The sequence below is a fragment of the Macaca thibetana genome, chromosome 3, assembly GCF_024542745.1.
Source record: "Macaca thibetana thibetana isolate TM-01 chromosome 3, ASM2454274v1, whole genome shotgun sequence".
In the NCBI taxonomy this organism is placed as follows: domain Eukaryota; kingdom Metazoa; phylum Chordata; class Mammalia; order Primates; family Cercopithecidae; genus Macaca; species Macaca thibetana.
Genome location: NC_065580.1, coordinates 26037512 through 26062847, shown reverse-complemented (window position 1 = coordinate 26062847; position 25336 = coordinate 26037512). Strand labels below are relative to the sequence as shown.

The following is a 25336-nucleotide window of genomic DNA, read 5'->3' as shown; positions in this document are numbered from 1 at the left end:
AGTGCCATAGCTCATCTGCATATTCATCATTAAAAAGTGAAATGCTATTTGGGTTTCCAAGTTAACCCAAAAACCCATGATAAGCCTGAAGAATTATTCTAACAACAATATTTCATCTGTACTCATTCTTTCTTTGGGAAAATGTATTCTGGATCCCTTTGTTCCATAACGGGGATTGCCCAAGAAAGAGTAGTGGCTTTAGCCCATAGCTCCTATCACCCTAAACTTCCTCCAAATTCACACGGCATTTCTCTGTATTTTTCTCTTGGCAGTAACTACTTTTTACAATTTCTTAATAGTTGCTTATTTATAGCTATGTTAGCCCCTGTCACTCTTGGACATCACAAATACAGTAAAGAGGCAAAGCTGAAGGCCAGGCTCAGCCACGTTAGGGCTTAAACATTTATCAATATTTGTGCTCCTTCCACCTAACCACAGTGCTGGCTGGCCATTTATTCAACAGGTGTCTCCGAGCAAACTCTTGGGTCATGCACAGGAGAGATGGGGACTATTGTCAACAACTCAGAGAATCTCCTGCCAAATCCTAAGGCCTCAGCCTCTGTCTGGTCTAGTAAGCCCTCAAATTTATACTTGGAAAGACCTACTGATTCAGCCCAAGTCAATCCACTGAGCAACACTCTGCTAGTCACGGGACACGTCATGAGGAGCCAAATATAATACTTTTGCTATGACAGAGTCTATGAAGAATCCCTAGTAACAATCACATCTGTGGTGAAGAACCACCCACTTCCACTATCCCTTTAAATCAGGGTCAAGTAGATTGTGTCTCCCTCCCAAGACGTTAATCTGAAGCATTCCGTTCTTCAAAATAGTTGGCAATCATATGAAAAAGAAAAATACACACATAATAATGCTAAGTGTCCTAAAGAATGACTCTGGTGATCAAGTGTCAGAAAATAACTGTTTTATTTAAGTTACTTGATGATGATCTCATTCAAGGTTTCTTGTGATTAGACTGCATGATAAATACCTTCTGGCTATGATCTTTGTTCATTTTTCAAGAGGGCAAAATTTTACATAAAAGAACACACAAGAAAAGATGCTCCCTGCTCTTCCATCAACACAGAAACCACTAGTTCCCACAATGTGGAAGAAAAAAGAAAACCGCATTAAACAATTTATCTGAGGGCATGTTTTATTAATAAGTACTGCTTCATAAGTGCATAAATGCTATTTTAATATAAAACACACTTTTAAAAATAAAGCACCTGTTGATGAGAAGTACAAGATCAATAGGCTAAAAAACAAAGTATAACTACGTCTTCATTCTGAAGGTGACAAAAAATAGCACCATTCCTTGCACTTCTGCCAATGTTATGCTTTTTTATTAAGATAAAGCAGTATATTACTCCCTGAAGACAAACTCCTTCAATGACTTGAAACAAAAATATACTATCCAAATATATCCAACAATGTCACTCTGCTAATACTAAAATAACTTAGTGCAGTATTTCTCTGACAGAGAGAATGAGGTCATTCTGCATAGGTTCACAAGAATTCCCTCTCACACTCCCTTGCATCTCTGAAATGGTTAATGAAGTCCCAAAGCTCATGCTACGAGCTCCCAGTCCAAACTTCAAAAAATAACAATAAGTATTATATAATACAAGTCCCTATGGGCATATGGTAAACATAAAAACAGGAAAAAAATGCATTTAAAGATACTTTTTAAAAAATTTGACAAAATTTCAAAAGTATTTCAAAAGCTTTATTGAGACAAAATGTGCATAATATAACATTTACCCATTTAGCCGGGTGCGGTGGCTCACGCCTGTAATCCCAGCACTTTGGGAGGCCGAGGCAGGAGGCGAGGCAGGAGGATCATGAGGTCAGGAGATCGAGACCATCCTGGCTAACATGGTAAAACTCTTGTCTCTACTAATAATATAAAAAAGAAAAATTAGCCGGGCGTGGTGGCGGGCGCCTGTAGTCCCAGCTACTCGGGAGGCTGAGGCAGGAGAACGGCATGAACCTGGGAGGCAGAGTTTGCAGTGAGCCCTGAGCACGCCACAGTACTCCAGCTTGGGTGACAGAGCGAGACTCCGTCTCAAAAAAAAAAAAAAAAATTACCCATTTAAAGTGTACCATGCAATGGTGTTTAGTATAGCCTCAGAGTTGTGCAACAATCAGCAGTGACTCCCTATCCTTGTTACCACCACCACCACCCCAGCCCTACGCAACCACCACTTCCGCTCTTTATAGATTTGCCTATACTGGACATTTCCTATAAATGGGATCATTTAGTATGTGGTCTTTTGTGACTGACTGCTTTCATCAAACATGTTTCTGCAGTCAAAAGTATTCTGAAGAAGCTGGGGATGCTCACAGGCCCATCAACTCATTCATTACATTGTCAAGTGTTTCTTAAGCACCTTCTACAGGTGAGGCAGATGCCATCTGGGTCACAAAGGAACCAGGGGCTCTCAGGTATGCCTTCTGCCCACAAGGAGCTTAATGTACAGTAAAGGTGCTAACACAGTTATAAATAAGTAACTGTTTTTAAAATGTAGAGGAGCCTGGCATGGTGGCACTTGCCTTTAATCCCAGCTACTTGGAAGGCTGAGGTGGGAGTATCACTTGAACCCAGGAGTTTGAGTTCAGCCTGGGAAAAATAGTGAGACCTCATCTCTTTAAAAAAACAAAAATTACATATTCTTAATATATAATGATATGTATATAAAATATACACATAATTTTGCATATAAATATATGTGTATAATATACTTATATAATTATTATATTATCTCTTTAATTAGAATAATTAAATAGTTGAATATAGTATATACAATTGTTATATATTTATTATAGTTGTACTATATATTTGATTATAATTATAATTGCTATATAATTATATAATTATGTTATATATCTAATTATAATTGCTTATAATTGTTATGTATATATTATAATTATATAATTATGTTATATTCAATTATAATTGTTTATAATTGCTATGTATTTATTATAATTACAATTGTGTTATATATCAAATTACAATTAACTATAACATAAATATTATAATTAATTATACATAATTATATGTGTGTATATACACAAAATACTGACTGCCAAGAGAAAAATACAGATAAAATGCCATGTGAGTTTAGAGGAAGGCAAATAGGATCAAGAAAAGTTCTGTTGAGGCAACTTTGGAGGTGACATCTCTCCCTCACTCCTCCCCCGCCATACTCACACATATACACTAATTAAAAATAGTATAAAGATGTAAGGTTAGAGCCAGGGCAGTGGCTCACACCTGTAATCACGCCTGTACTTTGGGAGGCCGATCAGAAGAATCACTTTAGCCCAAGAGTTAGAGACCAGCCTGGGCAACAGAGTGAGACCCCGTCTCTACAAAAAGAAAAAAGTCTGCCAAGTGTGGTGGTGCCACACACTTGTAACCCAAACTACTCAGGAAACTGAGGAGGGAGGATTGCTTGCACCCAGAAGGTCAAGGCTGCAGTGATCTATGATCGCACCACTGCATTCAGCCCGGGTAACAGAGCAAGACTATGCCTCAAAAAAAAAAAAAAGATGTAGGGTTAGAGCCATTTACCATAGAAGCAAATCCCCACTCCCTAGCTTTGTTAGTCTATTTGGATTTACTCCTTGTAACCTCATTTCCCACCGAGTACGTGCACTTCAAATAAATATAACTAGTTATAATTCACAGAAATCACCAAGCCCTTTTTGATTGTAACCAATGCACCCATCATCACACACCATCCTTCTCCCAAGAAATGCCCTTTCTCCTCCTCACCCCCACCACCAATTCCATCATGTCTGACTGGTAAACTCCTATTATTCCTCCTTCAATATTCAGCTCAAACATCACCACCTGTTTCCTGAAGTCTGCCCTGCCCGCCCTATGCAGTTAGCCGGCAGTCAATCCTATATGCTGCCTGCGTATCTCCATTACATCTCTGAACTATTCATCTTTGAAACTCTGCCATTAGTACAGTATCTGGCACATAGTCAGTAATAAATAAATGTTTGGTAGAGCAAGGGCACAGAAAACCAAATGAAAGCCAAAGAGGGTAGATAGAAAGCAGTTCCCTTTGCAAGAGTCAATGTGGACCAGGTGAAAGGTGGCAGTGAAGTTATGGCCCTGGATGCTGCTATGTTAAAGAAGAAAAAAAGAAAGGGATACTTATTGATCACCTGCTATATTTTACTCAGCATCTGTATATTTTCTCATTTAGTCTCCATGACAACCATGTGAAATTGGCATTAGTCTCCCCATTTTATTCTGAAGAAAAATGAGACAACTTGTCCATGATCACACAACCATTAAATGGCAAAAGCCCTTTGAACACTAAACATACACATGTGCTCTCTCTCTCCTCTACTCAGTGGGGATTTAACTACCACCTTTCCGTTTCCCATTTGAAGAACTGAGGTTCATTTCCTCTGTAACCCTATTTCTGAAAGCACACAATCACATTACATCACTGCCAGTAAAGCACAGATGGTGATTTCAGTTGGCCTTTGCAATTGGGTCTGGTTTGGCTGGTTCAAGTCACACCTATTGAGGCACATCACAGATGATGCTGCAGGGCTGGGAATAGGGAGGTCTTTGTTCAACTTACAGAATTTTACTTGGATGGAGAGAAAAAGTAGTTCTCAATCAAAATATAACATAGCCTTAAAAAGGTTCAGTTCAGGCCAGGCTCAATGGCTCATGCCTATAGTCCCAGCACTTTTTGAAGCTGAGACAGAAGGATGGAATTCAGCCAGGAGTTTGAGACCAGCCTGGGCAACATAGCAAGATCCTGTCTCTACAAAAAAAAATTAAAAATTGGCAGTGTGGGGGCACCTGCCTGTAGTCCCAGCTACTCAGGAGGTTGACATGGGAGAATCCCCTTGAGCCCAGGAGTTCCATAGTGAGCCATTACCGTACCATAGCACTCCAGCTAGGGTGATACAGTAAGACCTCGTCTCAAAAAAAAAAAAAAAAAGGAAAAAAGTTTCAGCTCAAAGTCCTGTAAACAATCATGAACAATTTTAAAAATCACTGTTTTTAACAAGTTTTACGTCATCACTTGTGCAAATGTCATTTTTGCAAAAAAGATGAACAAGAGTTATAAAATACTGGCTATGTCAGTAGAGGTATGTTTAATAGGACAGGAAAAAAGAATTAGAGGAAATAATTTATTATTTTTATGTTTATCAAGCTTGAGCATTAATATTTTTTCATTATACATATACATACATATTTAATTTTCATTAAAGATTTTTTATCAAAAAAACAATAAAATATGTCAAAGGTCAAAGAATCATGAAAACAGGAGTATAACTTTCCATAATCTTATAATATCCACCCTCAAAAGTTTCTGAGATGGAATAGTAAAGCAACATTTTTTAGAAAAGTTTTTAAAAGATGTCACAAAAGCAGTGAATGGGCTCAATCCCATGAGATTCCCAGAGAAGATAACATGTTATTAAGAAAAATTAAAGAAACATATTGCACTCAATGAATATCTTTTGCTGTTCCACAAAATTAAACAAAAGTTGCTTAGCTGGCCTCATTTTTCCTACTAAGGAAAAAGAAAACAGGTGATTGGCCTTATTTTTTACTGTAAGTGTGCAGGCACAGTTAAAGCCATCTCTTCTTGCTAAAAGCACAAGTTTCTTTTTTTTTTTTTTTTTTTTTTGAGATGGGGTGTCACTCTGTCACCCATGCTGGAGTGCAGGGATGCAAACATACTACACTTCCAAGCTCGACCTCCTGGACTCAAGCGATCCTCCTGCCTCAGCCTCCCAAAGTGCTGGGATTACAGGCCTGAGCCATAGCACTGAAAAGCACAAGTTTCAAGAAGGGAAATGAATTGAGGGCTGCTAGAGGTATTTTGTTAAAATAATTTGTTTAAATAATTATAAGGACGATACTCAGAATCCGTAACCTAGCTAGTTGCATAACAAAACAATGTTTTTGGGGGAGCTGTTGACCTTAAATGCTGCTTTAATATTTTTTATTTAAATCAAATGTGTCCTGATTTTAGTAACTGATTTTCATTTCATTCCTCAGGTCCATTCTCAAAACTGACACACAGCAATCAATATTTTATCTTGTTGTTTAAAGTCATGAGATGACCACTATGTCAACAAAAAAACAAATTGCATCTGAAGAATTTAGTGTAACTACCAAATGAAGCCAACAGGACATTGTTATTCGCATTCCCTGTGACTGTAGCACACAGTGATGAGGTAAAAAGGAAGCACTGGGTAAAAGCCCACATGAGCTAAAGCAAATTCTAGAGGTTTTCTTGGATCTTTTTTAGCGCTCCTCAGATGCTTCTGTGTGTTTGAGCACACAGGGAGCTCCCTGAGCTAGCTCCCTGGTCTCCCAGTCGTCCCCACACTGGGAGACTGGCCCAAGCATTGGGCCTTCCTTCCAACCCCTACCCAGAAGCCAAACCAAACCGCAACCCTCCTGGGCTTCCAGACACCAAAGCCCCCAGACTTCAAAGAGCGGGCCTCAGAGGCTTGAGGAAATGAGTGATGGCAGAAAGACCACTCTTTCAAGAAGAAAATAAGCTACGATCCTCAAGTGAGAAGCTGATATCCGGCACAAGAACAGCTGCACAAGAGAAGATACAGTGAAGAGAAGCCCAACTCTCAAGTGTCCCAGAGTTTTGACAACAGGAAGAGAGCAGGGGATTCTACTAGAAAAGGGAGCCAGGGTAAGACCTGTTTTTCCAAGTTAGGGACCTACCTCTAGACACCCTAACCAAACCTCACCTGAAACTCCTAACCTAAAATTCCAGGGGGCAAAGGTACTAATGTCAGATTAACTTCGACCCAATGGAGGAGGAAAATGAGGAGGGTAGCAGGAACTGAGAGTGGGAGGGTCCAAGAAGGGAAAATCCCAACTCACTTCAGCACTCACCAAAACTTGGCAAGTCTACACAGATGATTTCCTTTCTAAATTAAATTAATAACTAGGAGGAGGACATGAACCTCCACATCAATGTTTCCAAATCCAGAGCCCCGCTCCCTACCTACTCCTCCACAAACTCATAGTTTTCCCCAGATGGTACTCAAGAAAGTGCCTCTTCCAAAAGGGCTTCTTTGGGTCCACTATGATTGAGACCTGAGACTGGCATTATATAGGCACCATCAGGAGCCTGGTGAAGACACTCACATCCATGCCCAGTAGAACCAACCTAAGAGAAAGATCTCTTTTCCTGCTTGCCTCTTAGTGACACAGGCACTTGTACATATCAGGCTTCATTATCTGATTTGCTTTAGCTCACGCATTCCACAAACATTTATGAGGCACCTAACTCTATAATACAGTCACTGTGGCTGAGTGTACAGACCATGGGAAGCGAACAGTCACTTCTTTCAAAGGCTCATAATTAAATGGGAAAAACAGACAAGTAAACATGTAATTACAACACAATGAAGTACATACGATTACAAGGATCAGTACTAAAGAGAATTAGTAACACAAGAAAAGGAAATTCTTCAAAATGGTATCAACTTGGAAGGTCCACACTGAGAAGATAAAGAAATGGCTCTTGAAGGAAATCTCCTTGACCCTCTGAGACTTCCTCTTTTCCTGCTTTGCCTAATTGCCTGGCCTCAACAGGTCAACGTTTACCTGCAGCGAACACACACAGTCCTATAACGGCTTCTCACCTAGGCAAAGAAAGGTCAGCACCAAAGCAAGGGGGAGTGCTGCAGGAAGTGCCAGAAGAGGAGGTCCTGGGAGGACCAATGAGAAAACAGAAGCTGTGGGATCTGGAGGAGAGGGGTGTGTGACGGGCAGTGGCAGCACCACGTGACGCGTGGTACGAGAGACGTGCACAGGGTGCCACAGGCCCACACAGGAGGGGCATCTCACCAGGACTGGGTCTCAGGAAAAGCTTCCTGGTGTAACTGGTTTCTAGGCAGGAATCTGAACAATGAGCAGGAGTTTGCCAGATGAAAGGCAGGTAAGAGATGAGATACAGTTGGGGCAGGGCTAGAAGTTGGAACAGTGTTCAGACAGAAGGAACAACATGGTCAAAAACCCAAAAGGAGGCCGGGCGTGATGGCTCAGGCCTGTAATTCCAGCACTTTGGGAGGCTGAGATGGGTGGATCACCTGGCGTCAGGAGTTTGAGACCAGCCTGGCCAACATGGTGAAACCCCGTGTCTACTAAAAATACAAAAAATTAGCCGGGCGTGGTGGCGGGCACCTGTAATCCCAGCTACTAGGGAGGCTGAGGCAGGAGAATCACTTGAACCCGGGAGGCAGAGGTTACAGTGAGCCAAGATTGAGGCATTGCACTCCAGCCTGGGCAACAACAGCAAAACTCTGTATCAAAATTAAAAAGCTCAAAAGGATAAGTCTCAGGATATGCAAGAACTTCAATATGACTAGACAAAGAAGTTCAACATGACAGACAAAGGTCTGTCTGCCAGCAAGGTCCTGTACAAAAGCAGTATATGGGCTCAATCCCATGAAATTCCCAGAGAAGACTAGAGCAGGAGACGGACTGTACAGCACCTTGCTGGCTATGTAAGAGATCTGGGCTGCATCCTAACAGGAAGGCCAGGGCGGGGTGGAGGGCTCAAGTTTCTAACAGAGGAATGGCATTAGTTTCATGCTTTGGAAAGAAACTAGGGCTGTAGTGAGAATAAACCAGGGAATGAAAGACTAAAGGCAGGCACCCCAAGCAAGAGTCTGTCAGGGCAATGCAAGAAAAAGATGATAGTGGCCAGACTAGGGCAATGACGCCAGGGATGGAAGAAACTGAAAAACTTAACATCATAAAATGGGAAATGCAGAGCAAGGCTGTACTGCTCATCAAATACAGACAAGGTCTGCGAGTGACCCTTGCAGGACTATAGCAATGATGGGTGTGGACAAGCAAAAAAAAAAAAAAAAGCCATAAGAGAAAAGAGCAAGGTGCAAGTGCACAAAGTGAGGAAGAAAGCAGCAGCACTCACTCAGCTGACAAAGGAAAGAAGTCCTGCCAACACAGTGAGTACACAGGAGCTGATTGCTGGCAGCCGTGTACTTGCCTGCCATGCAAGCTGTGAGATGTTCCAAACACCTTGTATCTTTATAGTAATGTGAGTTATCATGACTACCCTGGAACTGAAAGTAATTTCAAGCTCCAATCATTTGATGCTGGCTAATTAAAACCCATATTTCAATTAACCGCTCATTCAGGGGAAGCAGGGCATACAGAACCAGAATATTGTCATAAGCATGCCATAGCAATTGGGTGACATGGAGATCCTTACTATAATGATCCACATGGGTTCCCCAGGCTTTTCAAGGAACACTCAAGTACAGTGACAGCTGTCAACAAAGTGTCAAGTAGCCCTGGGGGCAGAGAAGGTTTAAAAGGGGGACTTAACAGCACTTACTGTTCCCTGGTAGCACTGATTTGGCCTAATACAGAGCACTATAGGAGTGACTCTGAATAAACCAGGCAGGCAGAAGAGGGTAAAGGGAAGAAGTGAAATGCTGGATCAGACCTTACTTTTTAGAATTTTTTTTTTTTTCTTAACAAGGGAAAACATCATCATCATCAACAATAACCTACTATTTGGCTGACAGCTGGAAAGTCAATGGATTGATTTTGAATCTCTCTGCTTGCAATAGGAAAATGCACACTTGAAACTCCCTTGGACAACTTATTACAAGAGATATGGGCCATCCAGATGATGCTCTCAAGTCTGTCAAATTACAAGAAAGGCAAAAATATTGTTAATATTGTTTACAACAAATGTATGAAATGTAAATCAAAAATAGTATTTCCATGTATATGTCCTATGCTTTATATTCTATTAGTTTTGCTTGAATAACCAATGCCGTATTTTATTTTATAAATCTTGAAGCGTGATTACAAAATTTATATCACTGTTTTACCTAGTTTTCTTAATATAGTTTTGATGACACCCATGATTTGCTTGGTTATGCCAAGTAACAACACTTGTTCTGTGAGAAAATACAATCCACCAGCCCGTAATTGCATTTAAAGTTAGTGCCCAGGATCTACGGCAGCAAAACTGGGGAGCTTCTTTAAAACAGCATCTTTTTTCCCTGCTGTCATTGAAATTACTGGGTCGTAACTCCTGAGTTAATTTCCAGCTCCTGAGTACTGTGACTCTACGACATTACTATATTTCTAATCTACATTATACAACATACCTAACAAAACAGCTGCTTCTTTCTAGTAACTTAGGGGCAAGTAGGGAGTGTCCAGCCCACCTGACTTCATACCACCTAGAAGCACCAATGCAAAGTAAATTATGCTGCTGCAGTCACAAGGGCAGGGACCTCTGAAGACACAATAAAAAGCAGCTGAAGCCAGTGGTTAATCCATTAACTAGGAAATCAATGGGCGGAAGTTCCTAGTCACAGAAAACGATCGGAAGGTGTGACTCACTGACATTTCAGAACCTACCAAGCTTTATCTCTAGTTCATTCCCTCTCCCACTGAAGCACTTTCTTCATGTGACTCCCTTTTGACCATTCCAAAATACCACGGAATACAAACCACATTGCTAATGACAAGAAAGGAAGTTTTCTATGCCCTCCTCTCAATTTTGAAATAAAGTCAGCCTAAAGGTTTTCTGGATTCTTAAAAATAAATCCAACATAGAGAGGAATCAAGTAGCACAGAGAAAAGGTGCCCTCGGCCTGGGGAGAAAGTACTGAAGCGTGAGTCCAGGACTGCCACTACCCATCCATGGAGCCGTAGTTACCATGTCCAGCCAAGTCCTCCTCTGCCCTGCCACTCTTCCTAGACCCGGCAGCAGCTGACCTTCCTGATTGCTAGTTTCCAACTAACATCCTTTCTTTACCTTATCCTTCCAAGGATCCACTTGCTTCATTCACCTTCCCTGCTCAGAACTCATCCGTTACACCCTAGACTGCCACGCTGTCTCACGCAGTTGAGGGCAACTTTATTTATTTATTTGTTTATTTATTTATTTTTGCAATAGGGCCAATTACGGTCAAACAAAAATGCTTATGGGGCTGCTTCTTTACTAAACCGAAGATGAAAATGACTTTATTTAGTACTATCACAGAAAATACATATTCTTACCACTCTGATTTGTTTATTGGATATAAAAATATCAATAAGAAAACCAGCACTATATTTTTAAGAATAAAAATGTTACTAATATCTGGGTATATCTGAAGGCACAACTAATGTAACTTTCCAGTCTTGCATCCTAAAATGAGATGGAACACCTCCGTAGCTGCCCAGGCCCTATAGGATAGAATTAAACTGATTGACTTCAACCTACCCACCCATGAGACCCTACAAGAAACCTTTATCTGAATTAATCTGGTCTGTGTGCTAACTCTACCAGGATTACCTTCTACTCTAACCCCCCTCCCATCCTCCTTAGCCTCAAGTTTGGCTCAAGTTCACTTCCCCTGACGCCAGGCCTGCCTGCCAAAGCTCCTGATGCTCTTTGTCTGAATTTCTAAAGCACTTTCCACACCTCTTATACATTCTATCTCACTCACGTATTCATTCTAACAGAGAAGGCAACTAAACTAGTACTCATTCACTACACTGTAACATTAAATATGCTTAGACCAAACTAGTAATTCCTTGAAGGTCAAAGATGGTGGCAATGCTACCACTTGTTGACTAATGGGACTAACCATGAAGTTCTTCAACCCTAGACTGTTGGCAGATTTCTTTTTCAGAGCAGAATATGATGACTTAGAGAATTAGATTTAATGCCTTTAATTCAACAGCAATTACGTTTCTTACCATTAGGAACAGTCAGGCAAATCATCCATTATGGCCCACAAAAAAAGTACAGAATTGAGACACAGGCATCGACAAAGTTTCACATATTAAAAGTTGGAAACCTAGATGTTCAGTTCTTGTAACTCGAGTCAAAGGAATAAGCTTATTTTCTCTGAACTCTCCCTACAGTGTTATCTCTAAATGAGCCTTAAAGAGCTGTTTTAAAATAACTAGGAGGGCCAGATTCTGGGAGAAAAATACACAGAACTTATAGATGAATCTATTTCCCAAAATTGGCTGTTTAGTTTAGGCTGTGCTATTTCCTGCTCAAATTGGTTTCCTGCAATTTGTTAAGGCTGCCAAATACTTAGTGATCTCAGTGATATACTTAACACAAACTGGCAAATCTTTGTTATTTTTCACAATGACGAGAAATTTAGAGAAACTTCTACAGTGAGGACAATAATAAAAGTTAGGTCATTTGTCTTGTTTTTTTCCAGATTCATCATTTTTATCTGGTTGCCAGTAGTTTACGAAAACAACAAAATGTCTCCTAATATCATTTCCTGTCTGTTTCTTCGTATTGATTTGGGGACAGTTTCTTCAGCGGTAGGGTCAACCATGAGAGGTCTGACCTCATTATAAGCCAAAAAAACTAAAAGATCAGGTTGGAAAGGAAACAATCAATACCCAAAATTGATTTTTTAAAATCAAAAGATGCAAGATGTTAATGAAAAGGTAAGTTTATAACTACATGCAATGACATCTCCTTATGTCAGCCTAAGAAGAAAATTATCTGGTGTAAAAGCAAACCAATATAGTTGAGATAACGCAGCAGAAAATTTGAGGCAGCAAGGACACAGTTAAGTTCTTTAGAGCACATTCATTTATTAAAGTGGCATTACAATCTGCTGTGTGTCACACAGTGTATTATTTTACCCAAACAGCTTTACATGCAAATACTTATTGCAACGAGCCATTGATCTGGTTCAAGGTTTAGCAAAAAAATTATATTTTTTATGAAAAAAAGTTTCAGTAAAGTCTTTAGAGGAACCCACCTTCTTACAGTATAAAATGTATTCTCAAAACTATTTTTATGACAAAATTGAGTTCCTATATACAGAAATCCTAGGGCTCTCAGTTCATCAAATACACTGCCCTATATTCACACATACGAATAGCCTAGGGCTGGTATGACTAAGAGTCCTGTGAGAAAGAAGGCTTTGTAATAAATACTTAAAATTCAACTCACATTTAATATATAATTTACTTCATACTGAAAAATGTAAAAAAGGCGAGTGACACTTTTATCAATACATTTTTGTAGGCTTGAAAAATTATTTCATAACACATCTAAATTTTAAATCGTAAGAAATCTATTATTGAGTACTAACTAAAACCCCTAAATGAGACAAACTCAGAACAGAACATAAATTTTCAGGCTTCCTGCTTTTATAAATCAATTTTTTTAATTCTAAGAAGAATAAATCTTTGTTAATTTACACGTAGTCGAATTGCATTCTTAACCTAAAGCAAGATCATTTCAAAATAGCATGCTAAATCTTAATTCTTTTTTGGGTTAGGTTGGAATGGGTGAGAGAAACCATGTACTCAAAGAACCTGTCCTATGACCCTTGTTGAGTCCTTTTCACATCATGGTGCAGACAGAAAATAAAAAGCACTGGTGTATTCTAGATCAGAGCTATGCAACACAACTGTCTGCAATAACAGAAATGTCCTATATCTGCACTGTCCAATATGGTAGTCACAAGCCACATGCAGTTACTGAGCATAAAGTGTGATGAGTGCAACTTGGGAGCTGAAGTTTTCATTTGATCATTGACTTAATTTTCACTTAACTTTTAAGAGCCACATGTGACTAGTGGCTTCCATTTGGAGAGTGTAGTTCTAGCCTGACCACTAAAACACAAGATGGCATACTTTTTTTTTTTTGAGATGGAGTCTCACTCTGTTGCCCAGGCTGAAGTGCAACGGAGCAATCTCGGCTCACTGCAACCTACACCTCCCAGATTCAATCGATTCTCATGCCTGTCTCCCGAGTAGCTGGGATTACAGGCATGTGCCACCACGCCCAGCTATTTTTTGTATTTTTAGTAGAGATAGGGATTCACCATGTTAGGCAGGCTGGTCCCAAACTCCTGACCTCAGGTGATCCGCCCACTTCGACCTCCCAAAGTGATGGGATTACAGGCATGAGCCACCAAACCCAGCCCACAAGATGGCATTCTAAGAGCTTTCAGTGCCCAGGCTGGTCACAGCTGGTCATGGACCACAGAATTCATCAGTCATTTCAAATGGGGAGTGAGAAGGGATGGGTCCCTCAGCAAAGCCAGAGCTCTTCACATCGGTGTCATGCTCTTCGGGCCAGACACACCACAGAACTCACAGAAAACCTCCTGACCCATCCCCACTCTCTCAAGGTGTCAAAACAACCCAAGAAAGAAAACATTTTCTCTCCTTCCACTCACTATTTGAGAGTCAATATGGAAAAAATTGAGAACAACCAACAATCACTTATAGACAACAGGTTCTTTCCTTAATTCAAGCAGAACATCACTAAAAAGCAGCTCCTTTGTTCCAACTAGTTTCTGTCATATCCTTTCTAAAGCAAGATGTCATTCAAATTAAAATAAGACAAAGTGGTTAACAGCATTTGCTCTGGAGTCAGACAAACTTGAATGTAACTCTCATCTCCTCTGGTCACCAGCTGTGTGACTTTGGGCAAAATAATTAATCACTTCAAGTGTCAGTTTCCTTCTACGTAAAATGGGTTATCACAGGTCCTTCTTCCTAGGGTTATAACGATGAAATGAGATAAGACATACACAGGATTTAGAAGAGTACCTACCACGTAATAAATTTTGTTTAAGTGTCATCTGTCATTACTTCAGTATATTGAATGAATCATCATCATCATCACCCTCACTCCTTAATATAGGAGGTAGGAAAAAAAATCTACCTACAACGAATCATACTTTAGAACAAATTCCGATTTTAAATGTATCCATACATCATCATTCTTTTTTTAACACCAAGAAAATGTTTTAATTAAACTACAGAAACAATGGGTATAGCATAGAATATTCATAAGCAAAAAGATACACCACGTCATAAGTACTTACAAAGTTACAAACCATTTGCTTCCTTAACATTTTCCATATTTTAAGTTCATACATGTAGATATGAACAGATTCACCATTTTGAGGAAGGGGAGGAAGCAAGGGTACATTTATCGTCAGCGAGATGTGCTCACTGTACGCAATGGTATTTATATGCAAGGCCCAAGTGACCGGAAGTGCAGTTGTTGGGCATTTTAATAAACTGGACAGCCATTTGTTTCTGCATGACAAGGCATCTTCTTAAGCCAAAATATTTGATAAACTTAATTTCAGTATCTCCTAGGTTTCTTTTATACTATGTTTCTACCTCCCTTATAGTCTTGTTATATATGTAGTTTATCTGCCAAAAAAAGAACTTTTTCCTATTTTTGCATCTTTTCAAAATACCTGGCTTACTTATTTGCATAACAGAAACATTCAATAAATGTCACCTGAATTAAACGTATAGAACTCTCCAAAATGAACAAAAGTAGCTACTTTTAAAATGGATAATGCCCTTAAATTAATTCAACAAACAATAAGCACTTACCAAGAAGCAGGTACACTATCCTAGGAGCTGAGAATTCAGCTGTGAACAAAGAGATGAGGGACAAGTTCCCTGGAGCTTATCTTCTAGGGAAGATAGCAGTCACAGTGAATAAGTAGAGGAAGGGTGATAGGAGATGATGAATAATGTGATGATGTTGGAAGGCAGACAGGGACCAGTCATGATATATGATGGAAGCCCAGGGAAGCAGCTCAGACTATATTCTATGTACCATGGAGAGCCACCTCTGGGACACAACTTGACCTGATTTGCTTTTCTTCAATAGATTGTGAGGACTTCTGTGTGCACAGCACAGGGCGGAGGAGTGGAAGCAGGGGGCCAGTTAAGAGACTTCTGCAGAAGATAGTGGTTATCTATCTGGATTGGAGCTATAGCAGAGGAGATGGATACAAAAGGAACATATTTAGACATGTTTTAGAAATGGAGTTGACAAGACTAGCTAACAGTCTGATGTAAGGAGTAAGGAAAAAAGAAAACAAGGATGAATCCCCAAGAAGGGGCTTGACTACCTGTGCCATCTACTGGGAAAGACAGAGAAGAAAAGCAAGTCTGGGGGTGAAAATAAAGGTTGATTTTGGATATGTTAAGTTGAGAAATCGGTAAGGGGAGATTTCAAGTAGGCAGTTGTCTATTATAATGTCTGGAATTTCAGAGAAAGGTCAGGGCTAGAGATATAATTTTGGGAGTCACAGGCATCTAGATAAAGATTTCAAAACCGTACATTGGGACAAGATTACTTAGTAGAAATCAGCAAAGAACCCTGGACTGAGGATTGCAAGTAGGGTGGAAGGAAAACCAAGAGTGTGGTCCAGAAGCCAAAAAAAGGGTTTCTAACAAGGCAGGCATGCTCACTTTCTATCTAGCATTAATTAACTGTGAATCCTCAACTCTAGTACTAAACAAGAAGCTTCAAAGGGGTAAGAACTATTTCTTATTCACCTTGGTACCCTCTCCTCTAAACATATCAGAAGCTCAATTCATGTTTACTGACTTAACGATTAGTAAGCAGGCGGTGGGGGGGTCACAACTGGCCCAAGTGAATGTCATTTGGGCAGGATCTCATCTTTCTCAATTTCACAGTCTAGAGACAGATTTCTCCTTTCTGATAAGTACAGGAAAATCTCACTTAATCCAAAATTAATTATCCCAATTATTTTCTTGTTGCCATTTCACAATAAATAGCATATCTATCCATCAACTGGGCAGTATCAAGAACAGTGCTGGACACATAGCTGGTGCTTAGTAAAATATTGGATAAACAGATGAGTGTGGCAGGAGAGAGAAAAGGGAGAAGAAACAGCATTAAGTCTCTTATCAGCAGGACCTACAGATAAAATTAGGCTTAATAATTCTTTATGGATTCCATTTGCCACCATATTTCCATCAATAACTAAGACTGACTACGACAAACTAAATCTTTTATAAACTTAGAAGAAATTTATTAGAAAATAAAATCATTTGGAATACTTCACAATTTGAAAATAGCAAATCAATATTTTCTAAGTTCAATTTTTTTAATAAATATTTATTCCTAAATCTCTAATATCCCTATAAGCAATCCATTTTATACAAAAAGATATAAAGTAATTTTCCAAAGCCTAGTAGAGGATTCAGGAGTGGGAAGAGAAAACAAAATGTTCAAAGACTGTTTGAAAATAGTTTCATTGTTAGTACAAAACATTTTAAAAAAACCCCGATATTGACTTCTAATATTCCTTATAAAAAGCTAAACATCCAAATAATGAAAGACAGAATGCTAGAGAACTTGACTATTGAGTCAACTTTTTCCATTTATAATTTTTCTCCTAAAAACTCTAAAATTAAAATTTAGCAATACCTGAGGCACCATAAGCACCAGAATACCGCTGAGACTTCGAACCAGATGGAGAGGATTCCTTCATTCGATCAATCACATTTTCCGAAAGCTGGAAAAGCAACATCAAAATAAAATCAATTATAAAAGAGCAAGAATGAAAACCAATGCAGTAACATCCAAGTAATTTAGTCATCCATATCCATACATACGACGAATGGCCTAAAGAAATTAGGCTAAATCTAACAGCCATAAAACCAGAAGGAAGAATAATTTTAAGATTTCAAGATGCACCCCACAGCACTGCTCCTTTATTTTCTCTAATGCACTGCTAATTGTTCATTATAAATAACTACACTGTTCATTTTATACTGTGCATGAAATTGTAATCTCTGAGGAAATGTATGCTATCTAAACTTCAACTTTCCTTCCCTAATCCTACACACTTATTTATGCATTAATGGGCCTTAGCTCCTCCTCTCCCTCTAGTCCCAAAGGAAAGTGTTCCTTCCCCCTCCCCTCCCTCCCGTTCAAAGCTAACCACATACAATCGCTCTTTCAACAGATTTCATGATGCATCGACTATGTGCCAGAAACTAGGCTAGATTCTGAGTATTCAAAATTATCAAGTGCTTAAAGCATAATAGAATAAACAACCAGCAGGCATTTAAATATAACACGAAGACTGCTACCTGAGTGAGTCAGCATGTAATGGAAGTATACAGAAACCATAATGGGCAGCACATGTAGCCAGGCTTTGAAGACAGGGCTGGAGCAGAGGATTAGGGAAGATTTACAAGGTAAGGATGCGTAAAAGTTAGGAAAAGATGCAGTGGGATAAAAGTGCTCCTGGGCGAGAAAAATCACATTAAAGTACAGATGAAAACCAGAATTTGCCACCGTCAGACATACAAGTGGAGATATCAAGTAGGCAGCTGGCAATAGAGCAGAGGCTCTGAGGAACACCCAGGCCTGCGGATTTGAGAGTCATCATTCCCACAGTTACTATCGTGTCATCCTTTTTTATTTTCTTTATAGCACTTACCACTATCTGATATTTGCCTTTCACTAGAAAGAAAGCTCCGTGAAAGCATGGATTTGGCTGTCGTATCGCTATATTCCCAGAGCCTCACTAAGCCTAGTTAATTGAATGAATCAACGAAACAATATGAATAAATGGCTGAAGCAAGAAAGTGGAAGGGTGCATAGTGAAAGAGAAGGTGGGGAGGGAAGGTATAGATTCCACGATTTTGAGGATTCTTAGTGAACTCTTCAGTTGAAACGGTTTGAACTTGATCCTGAGGGTACCTGAGCACTACTGAAGGATTTGAAGCACGGGAATGGCACAATCAGATTAACACTTTAGGAAAATCACTCTGGCTACAGTGTAGAGAACAGATTGGAGGGGGACAAGAACAGAAGCAGGATCCCTGAAGGAGGCTAAAGGACCAATTAAGAAGCTATTAAGCATATGTCCACACAAAGACTTGCACAGGAATGTTCATAGCAGCATTATTCATAAGAGCAAGAGTGGAAATAAACACATGTCTATCTACGGTGAATGGATAAACAAAATCTTACATGTCCATACAACAGAACACAACTCAGCAGTAAAGAGCAGTGAAGTTCTGACATATGCTACAGCACAGATAGACCCAAAAATCATTAAACTAAGTGAAAGAAGCAAACACAAGGGCCTACATTGAATGATTCTATTTATATGAAATACATGAAACACCCAGAAAAAGCATCCCTATAGAGGAGATAAGTAGTTGCCTAGAGCTGGGGTGGGAATAGGGATTAACTGTAAATGGGCACAAGAGATCTTATTGGGATGATAAAAATATTCTAAAATTGGCTTGTAGTGATGTTTGCACAACTCAGTAAATTTATCAAGTGTTGAATTGCTACTTGGGAGGCTGAGGAGGGAGGATCGCTTGAGCCCAGGAGGTCAAGGCTGCAATGAGCTGTGATCATGACACTCACTGTGCTCCAGCTTGGGCAACAGAGCAAGATCCTATCTAGAAAAAAAAAAAAAAAGTGTTGGAATGTAAACTTAAAATAGGTGAATTTCATGGCATGTAAATTACTCTACAGTAATTTAATAAGCTTTAAAAAAAAAAAAAGCTATTATGGTAATCCAAGGGAGAACACACTTAAAAGGTATTTAGGATTTAAAATACTAACATTCACTGAGTGCTTATTATGTGCCAGGCGCTACACTAAGCTAGGCACTTCACTTACTTACTCCTTCACAGGCCTATGAGATAGATATTTTTATATCTCTATTTTACAGGCAAAAAAACTGAAGCACAGCCAGATTAAATAACCGGCCCTGGATCAGATACTTTATCAGTAGCAGAGGAAGGATTCGAACCCAAAAAGTCTAAGTCTCAAGATCCCACTCAAACATCCCTTAGCATCACTACCCAATCTCCGAGTAGATGTGGGAGTAAAGCAGAAGTCATCAAGGAAGAGCCCAGGATTTCCATTTCAAGTAACTGAGTGATCCTCCTCCTGTATCAAGGGTCTTCTTCCCATTTCCACTTCCTGAACTCACCACTATCTGGTTTTTACCCTCAGTGCAACAGTGAACATCCTCTGGTAGAAGTCACCAATGACCAAATAAATAACTTTTGATATTTACGTAATTAAGTATTTCATATTTATAAAACATCTTATTTATATGGCTTACCTTTAACATCTAACACCTCTGGCCATTCCCCTCTTCTGGAAAGTCCTCCCTTGGCTTTTCTGACATCCTGCTGTCCTGGTTCTCCGAGGACTCTGGCCACATCTTATCTCTTTTGCAGCTTCCCCTCTCCTGCGTACACTTCAATGCTGAAGGGCCCAACATTCTGTCTTTTGCCCTTATTCTCTTCTTATTCTATGTGCTCTTGTACTGGTACTCTCATCCAATCTCTTGATTTCTAACTGCTGTTGATAAACTAATAAATTCCATTAATAAATGCATTCGCTCGAGCTTGAGACCTATATCCCAGAAGCCCGGTCTCCACAATGAACTGTCTAATGAAAACTTCCTTCCGGCAATCCAGAAGCAGCTCATACCCAGTGTCCAAAATTGAACTCACGTTTGCCACAAATCTCTTCTTTCTCCTGCCTTCCTTACCTCATTAATGACACCACAAACACCCAGCTTCCTAAATTCGAACATAGGGCTTGTTCTCAACTCTTCTTTCTCTCTCATTCTTAGCCATGACTTCATCAATCCCTAAATATTTAATAAATTCCTCTCTTCTCTCATCCCATTTCTCCTGCCCTAATTCCTGCTACCATCCGCCTAAAATGCAAATGTGATGATGGTAACTCTCTACTTCAAATTCTTCAATAGCTACTGTCTGTTTACAGAAAAATTCAAATTCTTTGTACAGCATTCAAGACTTCATCATTTGGTGATGGCCAAACTCTCCAACCTCAAATTCTAGTTTTTTTTCCTTAATATTTCATATCCCGTTCTACACCCATCTCCTTGCCTTTGCACATGCCTACATTGCCTTCTCTCCTGGCCCCTTGGGAGGGAGTCACCTTTCAAGACCCAGTCTAAACATCCAAGCCTTCACTGATCAAACCAGTTGTCCACTCCATCCCAACCCTGCCTACCTAAAGCTACCATTCCTTGTACCCACTGTTCCTTTCTCAAACTTCCAATACAGTCTCAATGAAAGAACAGGTATTAGCCTTTCCACATTCACCTTTCTGCCTTTCCACTAGACTGCAAGCTCCTATATACTAAGTCATTCATTCAACAGATGTCTCCCAGGCCAGGTACTAATCAAGGCCCTGTCATACATCAATAAACTAAATAGCCTATACCTGAACTGTTACTTCTATCTCAGGGCCCAAACAAGAATGGAAGTGAGATGGAAAAGAGAAAGGCTACAGATCAAATGCTGTGTGTGCTCTTTGAAGGAAAAAACTACAACTCCCTTCTGGGAAGACACAAAGACTTTCTATTTGAAAATGCCAGGGCCAGCTGCATCTTTCCAACAACTGACAGCCACTGGGTATGTTGCTGAAACTCATGTGCGAAGCTGAGATACATCCTAGGAAAATCCCTCTAAGACTGACTCAATTTACACTTGAAAAAAAAAGAGACCCTGAGTAACATTCAGTTACTGGCAGCATCAAGACCAGAAGCAGTAATTCCCAATCTCTAGTCCAATGCTCTACTATTAAATAACATACTCCTTCAATCCCATGCATGTAATAAAAATATATCACTTCCTCTTAAAGAGAAAAAAATGAGCTTTCATTTTTAGAATCTTAAAGCTATTTTAACTGATATATAATATATATAAATCTCAAAAATCAAGTGTTAGCAATAAGCTTTCATCTGAAAAGTTACTATTTTCATCTGAAAAAGTGAAAATATTTATCCCGAGAGATTTTTGTGGAGGGATTTTAGTCTTTTGCACCATAAACTATAATTGACTACACAAATATTTGCTACAGCTATTACCCATATAGCTCCAGCCACAGGGACTTTTTATTTCATTTTGGTTCATTCTTATCAACTAGGTCTGAGCTTGTACTGACTCCTCCTCTGTAAGGTGCATGAGGACTAGGCCTATAGCTATTGCAGGCAGCAGCTGCCTAAGTCCTGGTATGGGTGGAGAAGGTGCTCATTTTTCTCTATCTATGTTCTCTGGGTAGTGGAAGTAGAATGTCTCTTTCAACCTAATCACTAATTTCTTGTTAACTTTTTTTTCTTTTTGAGGCTTCTCTGATGTCCCAAGTTGCTACTTAATGTCAAATTCTCACATCAATTCAAAACATTTCCCAGTGGGGTGTTTGGTTATTGTTCAGTCAATTTATAAGCATGCGCCAAAGGAGTATACACTAAACCTACTGTAGGCTTCATAAACATACTGTAGGGTTGCCTTATTGAGAGTCCACCTTTCTCTTGTTCTTACAATCATTCAACAACTGTATCCTTAGGCCCTTCCAAAGCAGCACCCATGGCCATCTACAGTTGCACCTCTGCCAGCTCCAAGCACTATTACCCTATTCCCAGTCTGCTCACAGCAATGTAGTTATGAGGCAATAGTCTTGCTGTGTTATCATCTGTATTCAAAGTCAATGCTCTCTGAGCTGACCTTCCCGTTGCAGTAGTAAGTTCAGACCTGCACACTCACCTCATCTCCTCTGTGAACAGGGGTACTCACTCGTGAAGCAGCTGACAAGCTTTAGAGATGCTGACCCGGGTTATACACACAATCTGTAGCTGTAGAACAACTCATCTTTGTGATGAAAAATGACCCAAAATGGGGGTTGATGGTACAACATAAGCTTCTGCAATGGCAGCCTCTGTGTAAGAAGTAACTTGCAGTTGGGTGCGGTGGCTCACGCCTGTAATCCCAGTACTTTGGGAGGCCGAGGCAGGCAGATCATGAGGTCAGGAGATCGAGGCCATCCTGGCTAACATGGTAAAACTCCGTCTCTACTAAAAATACAAAAAATTAGCCAGGCATGGTGGCACGCGCCTGTAGTCCCAGCTACTTGGGAAGCTGAGGCAGGAAAATCCCTTGAACCCAAGAGGCGGAGGTTGCAGTGAGCCAAGATTGCACCACTGCGCTCCAGCCTGGGCAACAGAGCGAGATTCTGTCTCAAAAAAAAAAAAAAAAAAAAAAGTATCTTCAGGAAACACATCTTTTCCTGAACAGGGCACTTGTTTTAGAAAAAGCCTTTTCCTATATAATAACCTATACCTATTATACTTGCTTTCCAGACATCTCTGGAATCTGCATCAAGGCAAATACCAAGGGCAATTTACAGAAATTATTTGTAGCAAAGAATAGTGAAATAACATAACCCCCACACACATTGACACTGGGAACTACACCCTGAGGTCCACAGACTGAGTAGTCCGTGGATCAATTACTCAACTGTATGCAAAATTGTCGGTTTATTGCATGGTTCTGGCCAGAATCCACAGCTCACAGATCCACAGTGCTCTACAAACTAAAAGAACCACCATTCTAATATAAGAGGCAACCAAGAGAAGCACATCTGCCGATATTCAGCCCACTGAACTTGACTGTCCACCCTATTCTCTACTGCTCCTAAAGACAAATTTAGGCAAACAGAGCTTGCCAAGTTTAAATTTGTAGTACTCACCACACCAACGTGCTCCACAGAGGGGGAAAGGGCAAGTGTCATCTCCTACAGTCTTCCCACTCATCTCTTCCTACCCAACTTGTTTGGTCTTATCCAAAATTCATGCCAGAAACACCACCCACCAATCCAGAAGACAGAATTTTCTCAGAAACAGGAGATTGGGTGAGATGGACAAACAGAAAGTATTTCTACTCCCAGGGAAGAGAGTAAAAAAAGAGGAACTCTCCAGTGGCCCTTCTAAGAGGTAAAGTTACGAGCCACATGAGACAAACAAATCAGCTTCCTGCCTCCAGAAGTTTCTCTTATCTTCTTCCAGATATGTCCTAGCAAATTGATTCAAGAACTCAGACCCATTTTTCTCTCTTGATCCTCCTTCCACTTAGCATAAGTCATTTTCTGTATTAGTTTGCTTTACAATTACCTTTTTAAGACATAGGCTCCAAAAACTGCTACTATTATGTGGGAGAAATTACTCCCAAATAGTTACTTAAGGGAAAGGAGGAGAGGGAACCCATACACATGTTCATAGATATATATGAAATATGTAATTCTTAGCTTAGGTTTGTGTTTCTTTACATTTGTCATTAGTAGAAACCATTATCTCTACCTTTATAAAATCCTAGACAACTTAAGATGGTACTCAGCCCAAAAACTTCATAGAATCTAAAGCTGAAAGAAACGAATCATCTACTACTTAACTAAATTATTTATACAATATTCCTCAACACTCCCAATGGCTGACCCAATTTGTAGTCTCTGATAACATACTCTTCAGAATCCTCAATAATACCCCATATTAAGTAATCTCTTCATTTACAGTCTCTCAACTGCCAACACTTCCCAAAGCATGAGTTATGTTCCATATTAAGTATCCATACTGCCATAACTGGCTCCTGTTAATTTCAGCTTGCAACTTTAAGGCCCAGCTGCTGACATTCGTTTATGTCTGGAAAGCATAAATATATCTTTGAAAATGATACTCACTGAAGTTGACATTTGCTCTAGAAGAGTTCACTCACAGCTTTGATGTTTCAGATAAACTTGCGAAAGATTGAGTTGTAAGCACACTTTCCAAGCAGGCACGGCAGGTGCCCACAAAAATCCTATCAACCACATGTAATACGAGTAATGAAAATGCTTCGTCTTTCCATCTCTAGGAATTTCGTTTAGCCTTGGGAAGAGGGCAAGGCAAAAGACTGACCTTTCATCCAATCCATATGAGTAGTTTCAGATTCAAAGTTGGAATCAGGCACAAAAATACAGGTTATTTTTACGGAAGAGGAAAGAAAAGCTATCAGTTGCTAAGGATAAAGGGAAAAAACAAGACCCTACAAATACCATGAAAAATAACACCTGGTAGGTGAGAAGAAACTTTAAACTTAAAATTTGAAGTAGGTCCTTTCATAGATAATTAAGGACCTCAACAATATAGAGAAACACAATCTATTAATAAATTCAGCCAGGTGTAGAGGCTCACAGCTGTAATCCCAGCACTTTGGGAGGCCAAAGTGGCCAGATCACTTGAGGTCAGGAGTTTGAGACCAGCCCGGCCAACATGGTGAAACCCCCCTCTACTAAACATACAAAAAAGTTAGCAGGGCATGGTGGCACATGCCTGTAATCCCGGCTAATCAGGAGGCTGAAGTAGGGGAATCACTTGAACCCAGGAGGCGGAGGTTGCAGTGAGCTGAGATCGTGCCACTGCCCTCCAGCCTGGGCGACAGAGCAAGACTCATCTCAAATAAATAAATATTCAGCATAGTTACCAAAAGCCTTATGTTGTTCACTAAATGTTATTCTTTATACATTAAGGTAAGTGATGACTGAGCCTGGTGGAGCGGCACATGCCTGTAGTCCCAGAGAGTGGGGCAGGAGGATAACTTGAGCCCAGGAGTTGAGACCAGCTTGGGCAACACAGGGAGACTCCAACTCAAAGAAAGCTCATAAATGCCAACATATTT

General features: G+C 39.9%; 1 protein-coding gene across 5 annotated transcripts in view; it reads right to left on the bottom strand.

Annotated features, from left to right (window-relative positions):
* The window catches only part of CHCHD3 (coiled-coil-helix-coiled-coil-helix domain containing 3), a 1241194-nt gene that overhangs the window by 271887 nt on the left and 943971 nt on the right, over positions 1-25336 (bottom strand). For all 5 annotated transcript variants that reach the window (XM_050782484.1, XM_050782485.1, XM_050782483.1 and 2 more), the window contains one exon: positions 17262-17349. In XM_050782484.1, the coding sequence (XP_050638441.1) occupies positions 17262-17349 (88 nt within the window). The remainder of the gene's footprint in view (positions 1-17261; positions 17350-25336) is intronic.